The sequence below is a fragment of the Haliotis cracherodii genome, unplaced genomic scaffold, assembly GCF_022045235.1.
Source record: "Haliotis cracherodii isolate W230 unplaced genomic scaffold, xgHalCrac1.p SCAF_8, whole genome shotgun sequence".
Taxonomy (NCBI): domain Eukaryota; kingdom Metazoa; phylum Mollusca; class Gastropoda; order Lepetellida; family Haliotidae; genus Haliotis; species Haliotis cracherodii.
In genome coordinates this window covers 39492335-39511079 of record NW_027266341.1, presented here as the reverse complement: position 1 = coordinate 39511079, position 18745 = coordinate 39492335, and the positions used below count along the sequence as shown (strand labels likewise).

General features: G+C 39.7%; 1 protein-coding gene across 5 annotated transcripts in view; it reads right to left on the bottom strand.

The window, feature by feature from the left end:
* Positions 1–247: 247 nt before the first annotated feature.
* Positions 248–18745, bottom strand: part of LOC139449574 (protocadherin-11 X-linked-like) — a 68456-nt gene continuing 49958 nt past the window's right edge. For 3 of the 5 annotated variants that reach the window (XM_071231029.1, XM_071231032.1, XM_071231031.1), the window contains 3 exons: positions 12054–14790; positions 6208–6393; positions 248–1323 (listed from right to left, as the gene is read on the bottom strand). In XM_071231029.1, the coding sequence (XP_071087130.1) occupies positions 853–1323; positions 6208–6393; positions 12054–14681 (3285 nt within the window). In that variant the 5' untranslated portion in view covers positions 14682–14790 and the 3' untranslated portion in view covers positions 248–852. Of the gene's footprint in view, positions 1324–6207; positions 6394–12053; positions 14791–14936; positions 15008–15798; positions 15905–18745 lie in introns of those variants that run through there. The other 2 variants (XM_071231030.1, XM_071231033.1) reach the window with 2 other exon arrangements.

Below are 18745 nucleotides of genomic sequence, written 5' to 3'. Positions count from 1 at the left end.
CAGGACATATTGTACATGAATAAGTTCCTACAGTCCTTGGAATTCTGTAAAATCATAAATCTCCATTTTGCATTTTGGAACATTTAAGGCACTTTCTTCTACATTCCAGTACGATAGCCGCTCAAAAATGTTACAACATTTTATCACCCCCCTGTGATAACCCAAACTGCCTCCCCTTGGAATTTAATGATCTAATGCCACTCCCATATCCCTCCCCTACTCACACCAACTGCCCCCCCCCCCAGAAATTTGAACACAAAGTCTTCATGATGCCACAACAGACAGGCCAGGCACAAATGATGAGAAACTCTCGATGAAACATCTCACAGCATTCACGGGGAAGCTGGGATGTTCAAGTAGAGTGGCTGAGATTGCTGTCTCAGCGCTGAGAGCAGTGATCATGAGTACAATCTCTCTGTTCAGCGTATCTCATATACTGTCTCACCATAATAAATGCAGAAATTACATAAAATAAATATTACATTTTGATTTAATGCTTTCAGCAGGAAAGGACTAGAAACAACACACAAGTATGATGACCACTGGTCAAGAGACAATACACAAGGCACTTTCATCACATTCAACATGACTGGTCCACCTTTCAGGTCTTTAACACTGGGTGTGATAACATGTTCATCTTCAGTTTGTCTTGCTGTAAAGATAGTTTTGAAGACAGAACATCCTCGTTGCCTACAGTTTCTTGTGATCACAGGCAACGATGTTGAGACACAATTTGAAACAAACAATCTTCTGAAATCTCTTGTCTATGAAATACTCTGTTCTGAAGTATTCTCAGCCTTCTTGATGAAATGTCTGTCACATGACTGTCACATGACAGACACAAGAGATCAATCACACATACACATCTTTGACTGGCATATAATCAAAATCTGGCAACTCGGACTTGGTATCATCCAGTGTGATGCTGTAACTGCCGGATGTTGTTGTGTCATCACCATCCTCCTCACTCCGAGGGGATGTCTGTAATGCATATGGATTGTAACCAGTTGGTACAACATTGTCTTTCTTCGACGTCAAATTGAAATGTGACGGATATAGCACTTGACCATTTCTACCTCTAACTGCCATCTTCGTTCCTTTTATGGGCGACACCTTTGACCTTGGAGGGGCATTGTGCCCTGGATGTGACTGGTGTTTTATGGCACCAATACCAAGGCGTATTTTCTGTGGTGATGTGGATCTGTCGGAGAGGATGTGGGAGTCTTCGTCACTCCCATGGCCACTGTCACCTGTAGTTATTTCACCCGAACTGGTACTGTGGAAGTCATCAGCTCGCTTCTGGGCATCTCTCCATTCGATGACCTGTAAAACATAACATAAATATCAAAATAGTGATAAAAATCTAAACAAATATTGCTCCTAATTATTTGAATTTTCATAAAACTATCAGCATTATAGCATTGGCTGGTGAAGTTCTGGATGTCAAGACACGCTTCGTTGAGTATCTCATTACTAAATGATCCAGACAATCTAATGTGGAAATTACTGAAGGAAAACCATTGTCCTTTCCCTTCCTGTTTGTCTCTATACATATTCTATTGCAGTAGTGGCCATGTGAAGCCCTGCATATGTCCCTTGTACTTTGTGACGGTATTTAAAGTGATGTATAACTATAGTTCGTCTATATTTCTTCAATCATCGAAAAATTAAGATTGTGAATATAATTATTGTGAAAATTCTTTAATGGTGTAAAAATATAACTGTTAAATTGTTATAGTAAAAAAACAGGTTAATTCCCATTCAAGGATTGAGTAAATGCTGCAGTTCTTCCTACAGAAAGTTTCCCTGATATTTCCCCCTGCTGAAATCAACCTGCAACGGTCGGGGAGGTGTGGGGTGGTGGGGTTCTTGACAGAGACAATTACAACAAGCCTAGATGCTATCTAGCACTTAAGACAATATTTCCTCTCTGCAGTGCTGCCTTGATGGAATTTGATGGCCTACCCTGAATACAAACTTTCCTTGAGATTGGTATCAATTATGTTGGAAGAAGACAAAGACTTTGATATGTTTGTTTTAACAACAGTAGAGACTTGTTTCTACACAGGTCAGTTACAGCATGCCATCAAGATAGCGCCCAGGGTATGGGCCACCAGTGTTGGCTTTGTTTCATGTACAAGACAATCTTCGTAATAGACCACTGTTTATGTCCCAGTGGAAGACAAGCACACATATTTATAGCTCCAGTGGAATGTTTTGTCATTATATATGAACAAAAAGTAATTAGCAAGAAGAACACTATGTTATTTATCATGTGCATGATTAATCATATTTAACACATTGGCACTAAAGTAGCTGTATTTTGATTGTGCTTTTATAACAATTGTGATAGTAGAAACTTGTAGATTTTACAGTGACATTATGTTCTGCTTCCAGTGAATTCCATAAGTACTAAGTAGAGTGATCCATCCAATATGTAACATACATAACACAATTGATGGACTCGCCCCCATCCTCCTCTCTCATCCAGGAACATCAATAATGTGCTTGAACTATTTTTTCCCTCTACAACCCACTGTGAGCTCAGATATCAACACTCATCTGACTCTGAAAACCCCACTAGAGTTTTTAGAAACACCCCTTTACCACTTAGATTTGCAGATCACATTAGTTTCCCAAATGACCTGACAGCATTGGGAGATGTTTACAAATCTGTTTTCACTCCAACCTTCTCAAAGTGCCCAAACCCTCAGAAACAATTCCCCAGGCCCCGCTCCCTCCATTCTCTCTGCCCTTGTTGACAAAGGTCCTGATCTCTGAGTCTTACCACCTGCGATCTTTCAGCGTCTATTTGGTTGGGGTGCTCTAATTGTCTCCTGGGGATGAATCAGGTGAGACTAAACTGTGGCGATGCGTTATTTAGGAGACATAGGTTAAGTGCTTGGTGGGCACCGGCTGCAATGTCTAAAGGTGTTTAACAGACTGAATTAACTCTTGGGGGAGCTTCCATTGTGTTTGGTAAAAGCATGAAATTGTGCAAGTACAGATTTGTGCTGGAAAAATTAAGAAACTGAGGGAAGCAATGGAAGACACTGATATGAAACAAGCCACTCTTGAAGACAAATACTTTCAAGTCTAGACACAGTAAATAAATGCCAACCAAAGACAACAATTGTATTTGAGAAATTAAATGCCAAACAGATAAGAGGAGAGAAAACTTTGCTGTGAGTGCTTCAAATAATTTTGAACTTTCCAAGACACAGAAACAGAATGTGTCCACTCACCACTGTAATAAGCATTCCACTACAGGAAAAACAAAACAGGAACAAATGAGTTTATATCCTATACATTTAATTTTATGATCAAAGTATCTATTAAGTTTACTGATTAACCCTTCCATGGACAAATTGGTACCTGTATATATATAATATACAAGTAATAGTTCATAACTTAAGGGGGATGGTCGGGTAAAGCATTTGGTCATCACACCGAAGACCAGGGTTCGATTCCCCTTCATGGGTACAATGTGTGAAGCCCATTTCTGGTGTCCCCCGCCGGGATATTGCTGGAATATTGCTAAAAGCGGCAAAAAGCCATACTCACTCATAACCTAAGGCATAAGCCCCTGACAATGAATGATTACATATGTTTTAATTTTGTTTCTTAATTGTTTTACAAGCATTTAAGGAAAAGCTGGAGCTACATGTATATGGATAACACCTTAGTTCCTTTTTGTATTTTTCAACTTACTTCTACCTGTTTTTCTCTAAATGTCTAGTTGCTTATATTCATACCCTCCAGGAGTTGGATGTGTGATACTGACAAGCAGCATGACTTGTATATTCCCAACTTGTGCCCATATCACCAGCATTGAGGCAGTTAAATGTATCATAACTATGTATGATGGGTACAGAGACAGCCTTGATTACACCTATCTGTTAACAGCATACGTTAAGTTGCTCTTGCCTCCTCACAATGATCATTCCGGAGGCTCAGAGCTCAGCAAATTTAGTTTATTGTTGGTCATTTCCTGAGCTTGGACTGGACATATCTGGTGTAAACACACTAAAGAGGGTGTTAAACACTGCATGGTGTGGACATAGTTGTGGAGGGGAGAGACTGCTCGTGTTTCCGCTAATTTATGATGGCAATCAAGTTTAGGACAGTCGTGAGGGCTGCCACAATTTGAGTTGCACCCAGCTAGATGAGGAGGTTATGATTGTAGACAGGTATAGTATGTAGATACAGAGATGTTTACGTGGCACACAATTTCTGTCAGGAAGATCATTCTTTATATGGGGTCAACTAAACTATTGGGTTTTTGCTAAAATATTTTTTCACAATGTAAAAAGCAATGATAATTATGTAAGTCTACATTTTTAATCATTTTACATGAACTGTTCTCATACAAAATAAATGCCAAATCAAAGACTTTATTCTCCTAACACTAATAAAGATGCATTACTGGGGGTAACCTTACATAATTGTCACTTGTCGTACAATGTTGATACATAATACCTCAATATTTACACATTTAGAAAGTTTTGACAAACTTACACAACTCTTTGCCTTCTAAATGACACAACTTGTTGTGGGCAAACTATCACACACAGTGTGATAAAAAGCAAGGAGAGAAAGGCCAACCCTGCAGGTCCCCACTAACAAGGGAGTTTACCTGACACTGCAGCCCCCCACCACACCTCTCTCTTCCTTCGTGATTGTATCACAACAATCACACAGATTGAGTTGTCAGGGGTTTACAGGGCATGAAATCCCCCACAGTTCTAATTATGGTGGTCGTCTCACTCCAACACAACACCCTATGATTGACCATTGTCTACTTGTCAATCAATTTTCCTCCATTTATTGGAAAAAAAGTTCTGAGCTGTTTTTGTAAATGTTTTCAAGTGGAGAGCCGAGGCTAGCATTCATTGTGGCGGATGTGTAGATGTGTAGCATAGCAGGTCCAATCCAACTGGCGCGGGCGTGTCAGGTTTCAGAGATGGAATCATTTTTAATATTGACTAAGTTTGATTTTTCTCATAATCTGAAATACTAGATTTGAGATAAACATTCCAATTACACATTCTTTATTACTTTCAAATGACTTTGTGAATAGATACATATCTGATTTCTAATATCTATCATGGCATTAAAAAGTCCTATTTCTAATATCTATCATGACATTAAGTCCTATTTCTGATATCTATCATGACATTAAGTCCTATTTCTGATATCTATCATGACATTAAGTCCTATTTCTAATATCTATCATGACATTAAGTCCTATTTCTGATATCTATCATGACATTAAGTCCTATTTCTAATATCTATCATGACATTAAGTCCTATTTCTGATATCTATCATGACATTAAGTCCTATTTCTGATATCTATCATGACATAAAGTCCTATTTCTAATATCTATCATGACATTAAGTCCTATTTCTGATATCTATCATGACATTAAGTCCTATTTCTAATATCTATCATGACATTAAGTCCTATTTCTGATATCTATCATGACATTAAGTCCTATTTCTGATATCTATCATGACATTAAGTCTCATTTCCATTATTCATCATGCCATTAAATCCTACTGAACTAAAAACAGCAGTATCAAAGTAAAACAACCACCAATTGAATGATATTAGCCACTTAATGATGTTATTTTACTCAATCTGCTAGAACAATGCCAGTCATTATTGGATGTTTTAATGGATTTCACACAAGGGTGCAAAGAAGTATTTCCAAGTCCCAAATGTGTTATTGGTTTCACAATAGGCTGTGATAAATCACCAAGGAGGTGTCATACCTGGCTGAACCTAATTAACAAAGATCAATTAGTGGGCAGGTGAGGTGTCATAGACCAGCCAGGCGTGAAACAAGGGTCACTCTGAGTCCCACCTAGAGTGTTTCCCCGCTCACCTTGCCTTTACCTGTGTTGTACTGCCTATTGTCCTGATGATAAGGTTCAACAGCAAATAAAAACTATCAATTTGTAATGAGGTTTCAAGTCACACTGACCACTTAGGTGGTATGGCAACAATTTGGTTTAGAAGAATGGTGAACTGAATGAGATCTGGTTTGTATAAGACAATGGACAGATGCACTTGAGAAGGAATAAGAGGTTTTGATTAGTGTCAACTTAGTAAGCTGTCCCTATGGCTTTATGATTTTACTTATTTATGACGTGGCCTTTGTGTGTCTTTTTTCGTTCGTTCGTTCGTTCGTTCGTTCCCTCACCTTTGCATTAGCGGCCATGATCTTGTTTTGGTCGAGGGTGCTGGTTTCACTGTTCAGTCTCTGCAGCGCCTGGTGTAGGCGGAAGGACATGAGTTGGTTCTGGCGCTGGTGTTCCCGGTCTGGTACAACATGTTCTACACTGGTGCTGTATGTGGTGTTGGCTGGGGCGTCATGGGAGGAGGACACCTGCAAATAAAGGAAATCAAACTGCTCATTACTTCCATCAGCTAATTTGGGAGCAAACTATGTCCTCCTGATTGCACACAGACTACCTAACTATATGAATGGAAATAGAGGCATTTCTCTCTAAACTGTCACTGCAGGTGCTCATAATAACATATGAATGACTAGTACACTATAAACTACTCATGGGTGAACTGATCCAAGTTAATTGTCTCATGTCATATACACATTAGCAAACATATAGCTTTTGATCAGTAATCCAGCCATCTGGATACTTATCCAGGAAGGCCCCCCCACCCCAGTATATTTTCCCCAGATGTTTCCAGCTGCCACTACACAATTAATTAGTCAGAAAATAACAGTGACCATTTTCGAAAACCTTTGCATTTTGCATGACATCTTGTTCTGTGCAAATAACGTCTTTGACCCTCAGCTCCTAATCATTGTGTGCCTTACAAATGACAGATCCACCTTTGCATATTGACATATAATTTACTTTCAGACAAGAATCAGATTTGTTATGATGAGATACAGATTGCCAGGTGAATTGTACTCTGAAGCTTATTTAGTGCAAAGTTAACAGTCATTGAAATAAATGTGATCTGCGACCCCCCATGACGGCGTGGATAGCTGCACTGACAAGCTGATATTTTGATAGTTCTACAAGCTCTGCTTAGATTAGCTGTACAGTTCCCCTGACAGATCACACAACGATCACACAACAAACCACATATTGCCTGACACCAAGGGCTACAGGGACTACAAGCTTCTAGAGTTAGGGGCACATGATATGAATTTCAATTTGACCAAAATTTGCTGGTGAATGGAGGGTTTACATTTTGAGTGACAAGATAAGCATGTTGATATCCTGATTGGGGTGTGGGTTTCAGGGGGATCACAGTTCAATTATAACCTCCTCATGGGTCAGTCCTTCCACAGTAGTCTGTCAGCATAACGACAGGCATGGACTGATCTTGATAACATTGACATTTTCATACAGGATTAGTTGAATAAATAACCATGTATCCTTACAACACCACTGCTGATCAACACATTCATATCACTGAGGAATTAGCTATTACTATGTCAATAAATAAATACTGAACACAGCTATTACCTGTCCATTGACAGTCCATAAACACAGTCTAGGGCCTAGGAACTGCCAATTATGTGATCACATGTTTAATATATTTAGTGTTCTAATCCAGTGAAACATTTAGAATTGAAATCAGTATATTTCAGTTTTAAAATCTGTCAATCAAGTATACAGTGAATTGTGGGTATAACAGGGTTTGTGCCTTCAGTCTGTCTGGAAACTACCGGGTACATGTGTATATACATTTCACAATATATATGTTTGCCGGGCTAACAGGCTGGAGGCCAGTACATCATCATGTAGTCATACATTTCCATTTCATAAGTCCATATATGGAAAACCTAAGAAATGAAGTAACCAAGACAGCCCTCTACCATGAGCACCATGGTCCCCAACGCTGGCTTGACTGAACCACTGTTGGCCATGTTAGCAGGGATGGAAGAAAGGCAGAGAGTCACATGTCTCAAACTAACATAATTTAGTTTGGGTTCATTGAATTGATATTTTGCATCCTTTTTAGGAAATATAATAATAATCTGTATTTTAAAAAAGAAGAAGACTCGTTGGCTCCTCATTTTAGACTGATGGAAACAAAATTTCCTCACTTTTACTCCCTCCAGGATCCAAAAAAATGGCTTAATGTACAGTACCTGGTATATATATCTGAAGTCGAGTGGGGAGTATCTGGTCTAGGTAAAACCTGGGTAAGTTTAAAGTCTGAGTGATGATCTGTCTTGGGATTGGCAAGATCTGGTCCAGGTTCAGCCCAGGCTGTTTCTACCCCGGGGAAGATCTGGTCTAGGATAATCCTACCCCATGGAAGGTTCAGGCCAGGCTGTTTCTACCCCAGGGAAAATCTGGTCTAGGATAATCCTACCCCATGGAAGGTTCAGGCCAGGCTGTTTCTACCCCAGGGAAAATCTGGTCTAGGATAATCCTACCCCATGGAAGGTTCAGGCCAGGCTGTTTCTACCACGGGGAAGATCTGGTCTAGGATAATCCTACCCCATGGAAGGTTCAGGCCAGGTTGTTTCTACTCAGGGGAAGATCTGGTCTAGGATAATCCTACCCCATGGAAGGTTCAGGCCAGGTTGTTTCTACCACGGGGAAGATCTGGTCTAGGATAATCCTACCCCATGGAAGGTTCAGGCCAGGTTGTTTCTACCACGGGGAAGATCTGGTCTAGGATAATCCTACCCCATGGAAGGTTCAGGCCAGGCTGTTTCTACCACGGGGAAGATCTGGTCTAGGATAATCCTACCCCATGGAAGGTTCAGGCCAGGTTGTTTCTACCACGGGGAAGATCTGGTCTAGGATAATCCTACCCCATGGAAGGTTCAGGCCAGGTTGTTTCTACCACGGGGAAGATCTGGTCTAGGATAATCCTACCCCATGGAAGGTTCAGGCCAGGTTGTTTCTACCACGGGGAAGATCTGGTCTAGGATAATCCTACCCCATGGAAGGTTCAGGCCAGGTTGTTTCTACTCAGGGGAAGATCTGGTCTAGGATAATCCTTCTCCATGGAAGGTTCAGCCCAGGCTGTTTCTTCCCTGGGAAAGATCTGGACGCAGCCAAACCTTCCCATGGAAAGAACTGGCCAAGGGAAGGATTAGCCTGGTACACCAGTAATCTGTGTACAGCATTAAACTACAACATAACAAAGAAAAACAAAAGCTCCTATATTTTCCACATAATTGCCTTTCATATAGCATGCCAGCGCCGACTAAGATCATACCAAACAGGATGAGACTGAATACTGGACTTGATATTCTGTGATTAAAAGCATTCCTTACTGACACTGTGTTTATGATGAACAAATTAATGCAAAAAAGAACATACATTCTGAATGAAGAATAGTGTATATTATTGTAAGCATGATGCTGAGGTGCAGTGTTTCAGTCATACAAAGATATTGTAGCTTCATCCCACAAGTCTGTCCCCATCCATCACTGAGGCTGCTAATACCTCCCTCCCACATACTCTAACACGGGGCCAACATGTCACAGGACCTCTCACTGCCAATGTTTTACCCAATAACTTCAACAGGGATTTGGGGATTAAGTTTAAATGGCCTGAGAGACCACATGGTTATAAACTGGGTTTTCATCCACATAAAGTTCTCCACTAGGGTAGAAGCTGATGAAGATAAAAATATTTGGGATTTATATCTCTCGAAGCATTCTGATGTGAACTTTGATGGATGAGGCCCAAGGCATTAAGTGTCATCAAGTGATGTTAATTTCACCGTATGGCACATTCATCTCACTGTGACATGTCAAATATAAGAATTGTGGGCATATACAGTGCATTATTATCCATAGAATTATTGCTGAGCAATATTAATATTCTATGAATACAATTCATACTCTTTCCCTTTAAAAATAGTTATCAATTAACCTCAACTCTTTGAAAAAAAGGATTTTCATATTTATACATCAACACTAGAGAATATTCTTTTCCACAGAGTATGTTCCCAATGTCTACTGACATCACAAGTTTCAAGTATTAAACATTGAAACAATTGTCTACTGATATCACAAGTTTCAAGTATAAAACATTGAAACAAATGTCTACTGATATCACATGCATCAAGCATTAAACATGGAAACAATTGTTTTCTGATATCACATGCTTCAAGCATTAAACATTGAAACAATTGTCTACTGATATTACATGCTTCAAGTATTAAACATTGAAACAAATGTCTTCTGATATCACATGCTTCAAGTATTAAACATTGAAATAAATTGTCTACTGATATCACATGCTTCAAGTATTGAACATTGAAACAATTGTCTTCTGATATCACATGCTTCAAGCATTAAACATTGAAACAATTGTCTACTGATATCACATGCTTCAAGTATTAAACATTGAAACAATTGTCTACTGATTTGACAGGCTTCAAGTATTAAACATTGAATCAATTGTCTACTGATTTGACATGCTTCAAGTATTAAACATTGAAACAATTGTCTACTGATTTGACATGCTTCAAGTATTAAACATTGAAACAATTGTCTACAGATATCACATGCTTCAAGTATTAAACATTGAAACAACTGCCCATACATAATGAATGGACCTGATACCTGGTGTTTTCCATTCAGCTGTATGTTTGTGATTTTGTGTTAATCTTGTGACTGATCCCTCCCAATGGGCTGCATGCGCCCATGTATCCTGTCTTGGACAAACACAGACGTTGCCAGAGTGTGTTCTATTCCTTCTTTGGAATAAATATAAGGAAATTCCCCTGCACATTTCCCCTTGACAACAAGCCAACCAAACAAAGAAACACTTTTGCTTTTTAGTTTCCCCCTTCAATTTGTTTAATTTTTTTATCCTGTGTGAAAAAAAGAACACATTGTTCTATTTTGTTGTGAAATCTCTTAATCGGAGAAATCTAACTTCACATGACAGCAGTGGCATGCAGACATTTTTATCACGTTTTTACCTCAATTTGAAATATTAGTTGTGTTTGTAGATTGGTATTCTGAATCTTAAAATAATCTGTCTAAAATATGAACATTGCTCTTAGACGGCACAAGACTTGCACTGTTAGTGACAAGATGAAATGATTTGAAATTTTTAAAGCCATGTAAAGAAATGGATCCCAAGGAGTTATCATTGATGTGAAAAAGGAAATCAATTACTGAACTAAAATACATTAGGATATTAAATCTAAATAAAATGAAAATAAAAACTGTTTAAATCTTCTAACTCAGTTTTCATGGGCATTAAAAGCGATTCAGAGCTATTTCCACAATGTTAGTTTTTGCCTGTTTCATTCTGTGTCACTCAATGTTGCAGAGGAAGGAAGGCGATGCGACCGTCAGCCTCGTCCCCTGGCAGCCCCCTACACCAGTATTTGTTTGGGGGTGAGACTTCCTAGGGCGAGGGCTGCACTTTCTCCCCCAAAGTAGTTTTTTCAGGTATGTTGTCTGTGGGGAGAGGACATTCCTCCAACAAGGTGTGGATTGTCCCAGTGGGATCTCAGGTACATGAACAAGCTCCGTCGGGGAAGTGATGACGAGGTTTCACAGGTGTCATGTTAATCGACAAGTGACAAGCTACTGAGAATGCTATTGGCGACTGAAATGTTGCTTGTTGAAATAGACAAGAGGTTGTCTATTGTCTATAGACAGGTTTGATGTAATTACACTAGGGAAACAGGAGGTGGGGAGTCTCACATTTTTGCTTTGCAAACCCTGTATCTTGTCATTTGATGTTGGCTTTTTTCTGTGTAAGGTGATAAGGATTGCTCACTGGGGTAAGGAGAGGGGGTTTCCATGGTAAGACCATTATGACATCATTGTAAAAGATTTGATGTTCCAATAGATCTCATTCATTACTTCATCCCCTACAATCTTGTTATTCTTATTGTTATAATCATCATATTGGTATCCAAGTTATTATTTCAATAACTAACTAGTCATGTTTTGGGACATACACTGAGATTCCGGCAATCAATTTTAATGGAAATAGAAAGATTTTCAATATGAGCTGATCACTTCTGATTTTCATTCTTAAATGAATACAGTCATCATAAGAATAGGTTCAAACTTACCAGTTTCCCAGTAGAAATGATTTTTCCATTGACAGTGCTGGAAGATGTGTCAAGGTCGGCTTTCTTGTCAGACTTGCGGATGCTCTGATGTCCAGTGGTGGCCTTGTCAGCAGCGGTCACTCCATCAACAGTGCTGACCGAGCTCTGTATACTGTAACTCAATGGTTCCTGTTGACAGTGCTCCTTCAGCTGTTGATCCTTGTCCCGCTTGCGTAGATAACATAAAGCCACAAGAATAGCTGCCGCAATAAACAAGGTAGAACACACCAGGACAATGACGGTGACGATGTACTGGTCACTAGATGGCAACAAATGTCCTGGCTCTGTGCGATGGGATATTAATATCTTCAGTCTCTGTGAGACAGATTTGGCATCTGGGTCTGTATTAGAAATCATAATTGCCAGGTAGAAAGTGCCAATCATGTTTGTGTCAATGTCCTTAGTAGTGTAGATTTCACCCGAGGTGGTGTTCATTTCAAACAAGCCTGATGAATTCAAATCTCTGGTTGTGTATTTGATTTGGGCATTACTTTCATCATCAATGTCAGTAGCTTGTATCCTTACCACAACACTGCCTGATTTAGAGGGTATGAATACACTCACGCTGTAGTTGTCATCATTTGGGAACACAAATGATGGGTCATTGTCATTCACATCATCAACAACAACAGTGACCTGGGCTGCCCCTGACAGTGGCATGGTTCCATGGTCCGTAGCAACTGCCCTGAAGATGTACTCACTCTTCACCTCCCTGTCCAGCTCCTCTGTTGTCAGAATAGTTCCGTTCTGGAGAATGGTAAATGGCAGATGATCAGTTGACAAGAGCGGTGCGAGTTTAAGGGTATATATGCCCCCATCTTCTGTGTCCCGATCGAAGGCAGACACGTTCCCCACTCCCATACCCAAGGGAAGGTTCTCGGAGATGTGGAACCTGTACTCAGTCTCCAGGAAAAGAGGCTGCTCATCGTTGATGTCCAGGACATTGACGGTGATGGTTGCTGTGGCTGTTCTTGAAGGCACACCGCTATCAATGGCCAGAACATGGAACCTATACTGTACAGTGTCTTCTCTGTCAAATCTGATCTTTGTTCGGACGATGGGGATATTGGAGTCAACTGTGAAATTAATGCTTGCCTCTTTCAACACAGAAAATGTTAATTTTTTGTTGATACCTGAATCCTTGTCTGTAGCACCAAGTTGGACAATCATGTCACCCACTGCATTGTTTTCAGCAATGTTCAGTACAATCTCATTCTGCATGAACTCAGGGGAATTGTCGTTAGCGTCTAAAACATCCACCCCAAACTCTGCCGAGGCATTAAGTGTAGGACTACCGGCATCTCGGCAGAAAATTGTCACTTTATAATGTTTAGTTGTTTCATAGTCCAGTAGTTTGGCTACCACAGCCTTGTATTCATTGTCGTCAAGAGGCTGCAGATCAAAGCCTGCTGTTTGACTGAAACATGTAACTATGCCATTAGCACCAGTGTCAGGGTCATGAATCTTTATGTGAGCCACTGGGAAACCAATGCGTACAGATTCTTTCACTTTTGCATTCCCAGTCTCAGAAAGAATATTGATAGTTACAGCTGGTGGGTTGTTTATTGTGTCGAGTATTTCAACCTCTACGAAAGCTTGTGATATTTTTGGTGGTGTGCCTTGATCACTGGCTTCAATGATGACCTTGACATGACCACTATTTAGTTGTTGCTTTAGAACCATGTTTCCACTGATGACATCCATTGCAAAATAACGATGTATTTCATCAGCTTGATGTGAACTCAGTCTGTAAAAAACATTGCCATTTTCACCTTCATCATTATCAGTGGCTGTCACTTGTAGAATGACCATTTCTAAATTGGTGTTTTCCTTGATGGTGACATTGTATATGGAATGGCTGAACACAGGAGAATTGTCATTAACGTCAGTGATGCTGATCTGAACGTCCATGCTGCTGCTGAGAGGTGGTGCTCCTCCATCTTCAGCTATCAGTTTCACGCTGTACCTATTCTGAGTCTCACGATCTAATTTCTCTGTCACAATGATCAGGACCACGGAGGTCCCATCAAGATTCTTGGTGAATTCTACCCGGAATGGCACATTGCTTGGAACAATTTCCACACTCTGTAAGGAGTTATTGGGATCAGTGTCATTGTCTGAGGCACCAGGGAGAGAAAAAGAAGATCCGACAGTTGATGATTCAGGAATTTCTATATTCCGAGACTGGACTGGAAACTTTGGTGCATTATCATTAATATCTTTTACTGTGATTTCTATTTTCAAATTGCGAAAAATATCTGACACTGTTGACCTGGCTATAATTTCAATTTGAATATCACAAGTTACCTGGAATGGGCAGAGTGTTTCTCTGTTAATTCTTGTCTTAACTGAGAGAATGCCTGCAGTGTTGATGAGGAAGAGTTCACTGTGCTGATTGCCTTCAGTGAGGATACTGAACTGTAGCTGATCATCTGGATTCACGTTCAGGTTGGTGTCGCGGGGGATGTCTCCGATCACCTCTCCAACTCTCACTTCTTCTGGTATTGAATATTCTGCATCCTGGCCAGCCACAAAAACAATCACAGAAAACACCACCAAAACTACATGTCTTAATCTACTTGCATCCATCTTGAAAAATATATTTTTTTCCCGAAAGTGAATTATCTCATCTGTAGTATCTCCTCTTCAGTGTTGTCAATTCAGCTGTACACTTCACACCAAATGTAACTCTGTCAATCTGAAATGCACAAGAATACAAGAGTATTTGACCTGCTGATTAACCCACGACCAGTAATTAACAACTAATACCTTTCACCTGTACATGACCATGACAATATTGACTGTCAGTGATACAGACAGCACAGACAAATGGACACAGCATACCTCATAGCTCATCAGATGATATGAAAACACCAAGCCCTAGCGTAATGTGTAGGAACACACGAACACACACATAGTTGTGCCTAGGCTGAAGCCTTCCAGTAATTGAGCTCTCTTCTCTGTCACATGCCTTTCAGCCTGGCTCAGCCCACCCCTAGTCCCAGCAGCCAATCAGCAAACAGCCGCCACACCTGAGCCAGCCACCACCTCCCTCCCAGACTGGGGCTCTAATTGACAGCTTAAGGCCTATGTTCTGGCTGACTGGCCACCTAGCCACTGGCTACTGTGGGGTGCTGGCCCCGGACTACTGCAGGGTGCCTGGCACCAGGTCGGGCTGTACTGGGTCTACCTATACCTTACCCTGCTACAATCTGGCTTATAGCCGTGTTACAAGGCAGTTACATTTACGATGTCTGTACAATGAGTGCAATCAACAAGATTTGTCACAGCTCTTTAACAGTTAAATTAGAATGTGATATATGGATTGTACATTTCCTTCAACATGTTAACGTCATAAACAATTCTTTATAAGTATTTTGTAACTTTAAAGATACTATTTTTATAATAATACATAATATGCACAGCTATAATTCATGTTTCATAAATCAAACATGTAATTAAACATATGGTTTAATCAGTCAAAATCCAAATATTTATATTCATGTTGAGTGTTTTACATAAACCCAAAATATGGATTTTTCATGTCCTTTTGTCAAAAATGATGTGTTCTTTTTTATTATATTTTTTAAATTCAATCATTGAACTGCATTGTAAAATAGAAACTTTATTTTGCTCTTAAACATATGATAGCATATATCATCCCTAATTAGATACAGGGGAAATCTGACTGACTGATTATACATACTTTATCATTTTACACCTGGAAGCTGGTATATTGCGTTGTCATGGGGTTTAACAAGGGAGGTCTACCCCCTGGATGGTCTGCTGGTGACACTGTGAGGGGTACTGGTCAGTCGACTGGACACTACATCACATACATGATGATACTCAACCAACAAGGCCAGCATCCTCTGATACCACAGCACACATGTGGCCGGCCAGTCAGAAGAATTTGTGGACTTGGTATGAATTTCTCCTCCTGGCTACAAACATCTTTGTTACCTGTGGTGGCGAGTCACAGTGTGCAGGACTATTTCTGAGTCAACAACAGCACAATTAACGCACATACAACCCTTGTGAACAGTTCTCATATTTGCTCATAAAATCTCCAATAAATCTTCATGAGGATTCTTTGCAAGGGCGAGTTACATGGATACAACTGGACAGGAATAATAATACTGAAACACAAACCATGAAATCTACATGCTAATATCAACATGTATTCCTACATCTAGACACCTTGAAGCAGACAGTCTTTAATTGATAATTGATAAATTGATAATTGAAACCTGATTTATATCATATTTATATACAAAGCATGTTTATATACAAATATTTACAAATATCACATTTTGACAAAATGGATATCTCTTGATAAGACCTACATCTATCACAGTCACGCATGTTTTGCTCTCTCTCAACTAGGTATAACACCTCCAACATTAGATAATGAGCTACCTACATCTCCACACTTGTAATCCATGCTGCTGTATAGTGCAACTGTTGGATGTAGTTACTGGTGCAATGGATGACACACCTATCTGAAATAGACAACTGTCCATCACTGCTGTAGGCTGTTGTCTTATCACAGCTGGGTGTAACAGAAATAACAGACAACCCTAACAATAACCAGAGATATGCTAATGACACCTGGTGCCCCAGCGAGCTGGTGATGATGTAACTGTTATCTGTTGCAGCCATTGACACTCATTTCATTACGCTATCAACACCACTCCATCTGATACTGACGGATGAGGACAACTAGCTCATTTCTAATTTGTAGATTGGGAGCTGGTCACAGGTGCTTTTTTCAGTGTTGGAACATTTGGTTCACAACAAAATTAAATTACCTGATAGTGTTCATTACAATCAGGAACTGAGTGATATAAATTTGTGTATTTTGTCCTGACAAAATAACTGAAATTCACATCAGTTGTTGCCAAAGCTTTTTCCATTGTTAGCTAACATAACAAGGTGACATATTTCAGGGAGCTATAGTCATTAGTCTTTGTAGATGTGTATTTCAGAATGGAAACTGACATGTAATTAGCATTCTGGTGCATATTTCATTGCAGTTAATTGATTCATGACATCCTCTTCTCCACCTGAGTCAATAAGCAAATCTTTAATCAAACCTACAAGTTCACATTACAAATGCTGACCCTTATCGACAAACCCCACGGCAAACCCTACACCAGAGAGGAAAACAAATTTCAGCACAGAATGGAGCTGAAACTGTATACCGTCTTTGGGTGACAAAAGATAAGATGTTCTCCGAGTTGTGAACACAGCTCTGGATTAAATGTTTATAGTGATGGCAATGTCAGACTCTCTTATTTATCACCTAATGGTCTATTTCTACTTTAGGTGGGATTAACCGTCCTACAGTCACTCAGATTGGTTTGTGTGCAGGGCTTATATTATGTTCACATACTAATAGTTGGATTTCAAAGCAAGGTGATTCAGTTACATTTTGATTCACATTATAGGCTAATTGACAGGATGTTAGAGGTTGAAAAAACGGACAAAACGTTGTTCAGTTAAGTGAATGGTGAAATGGAATTTTAGGATTTGTTGGATGACTGAAGACAGAAGTTATCTAGTGATGAATGTAGGTGGGATATTATTGTTTGTAAATAATTACCTTATGACAAGAACAATAAAATGATATGTATTTCTATATCCCTGACACAAACATTTACAGCTAAGAATGGAGGGGAGAGAAGACTGTATCGTAAGGATGTATAGATAGATAAGACAGGTCCCATTAAGTCATGCAGTATCCCTCTGCAATAACCTCTCATGATCATGTAAACACCAACACTTCCATCACTCCCAGTTATTGTGTGACAAGGTGATTTACTAATGTGACAAACCCATGAGTTTTATAACAAATACTAGCAATGTTTAGGATAAGTATATAAACACAAAGTGCCCTATCACATCTGCTCATTCACTTCAGAAATCCCCCCTCAAAATAACGAATTTATCCTCCCGGTATATCCCCCAGGTAAAGCCAGGTAACCATGCTGAGCAGAGGCCATACACCTATCAGGAGTAGAGTGATCCCCTGCAAGTCATGCTGTTCATATTAAACGGTCATTTTCTCTATTCACACGTAGATTTAATTCTCCTAATCCTTTAATGTGATAGTGTATCACCTTGGAGGAAACATTCCTGTGTTGTTATTGACGTGCTATGTACCACCACCCATACCAACATACACCTGGCAAACTTACTTCCAGTTGGGCCAAATATCATAGATATTATCAAGAAACTACAATGTGTTCATAAACATAATGAAACATTTTGTTAAACAACATTATTTTTAAGATCAGAGAAGTTAAGTCAATTTCACACCTGACAAGTGAAATGAAGCTGTATTTCCCTAGAACACAATGTGCCATGTTTCCATGACATATACCACATACATAGGTATGCCCACACGAAACAGGGATACCAATCAGATACATGTTCTACACAAAGGTCTACAATTGGCATCCGGGACTAATGCTATTGTAGTTAAGACTACCTCTCATTATGAAGCACTCACAGTCCGCAGGTGGCCATAACAACATGACATGTACATGGCAATATACACTGCCGCTCCAACAAACCGGCCTCTGTCAATCTACGTTAATACTCACTCAAGTCCTTCATTGTGCAATCAGAGAAGCAGATTTATTTCACAT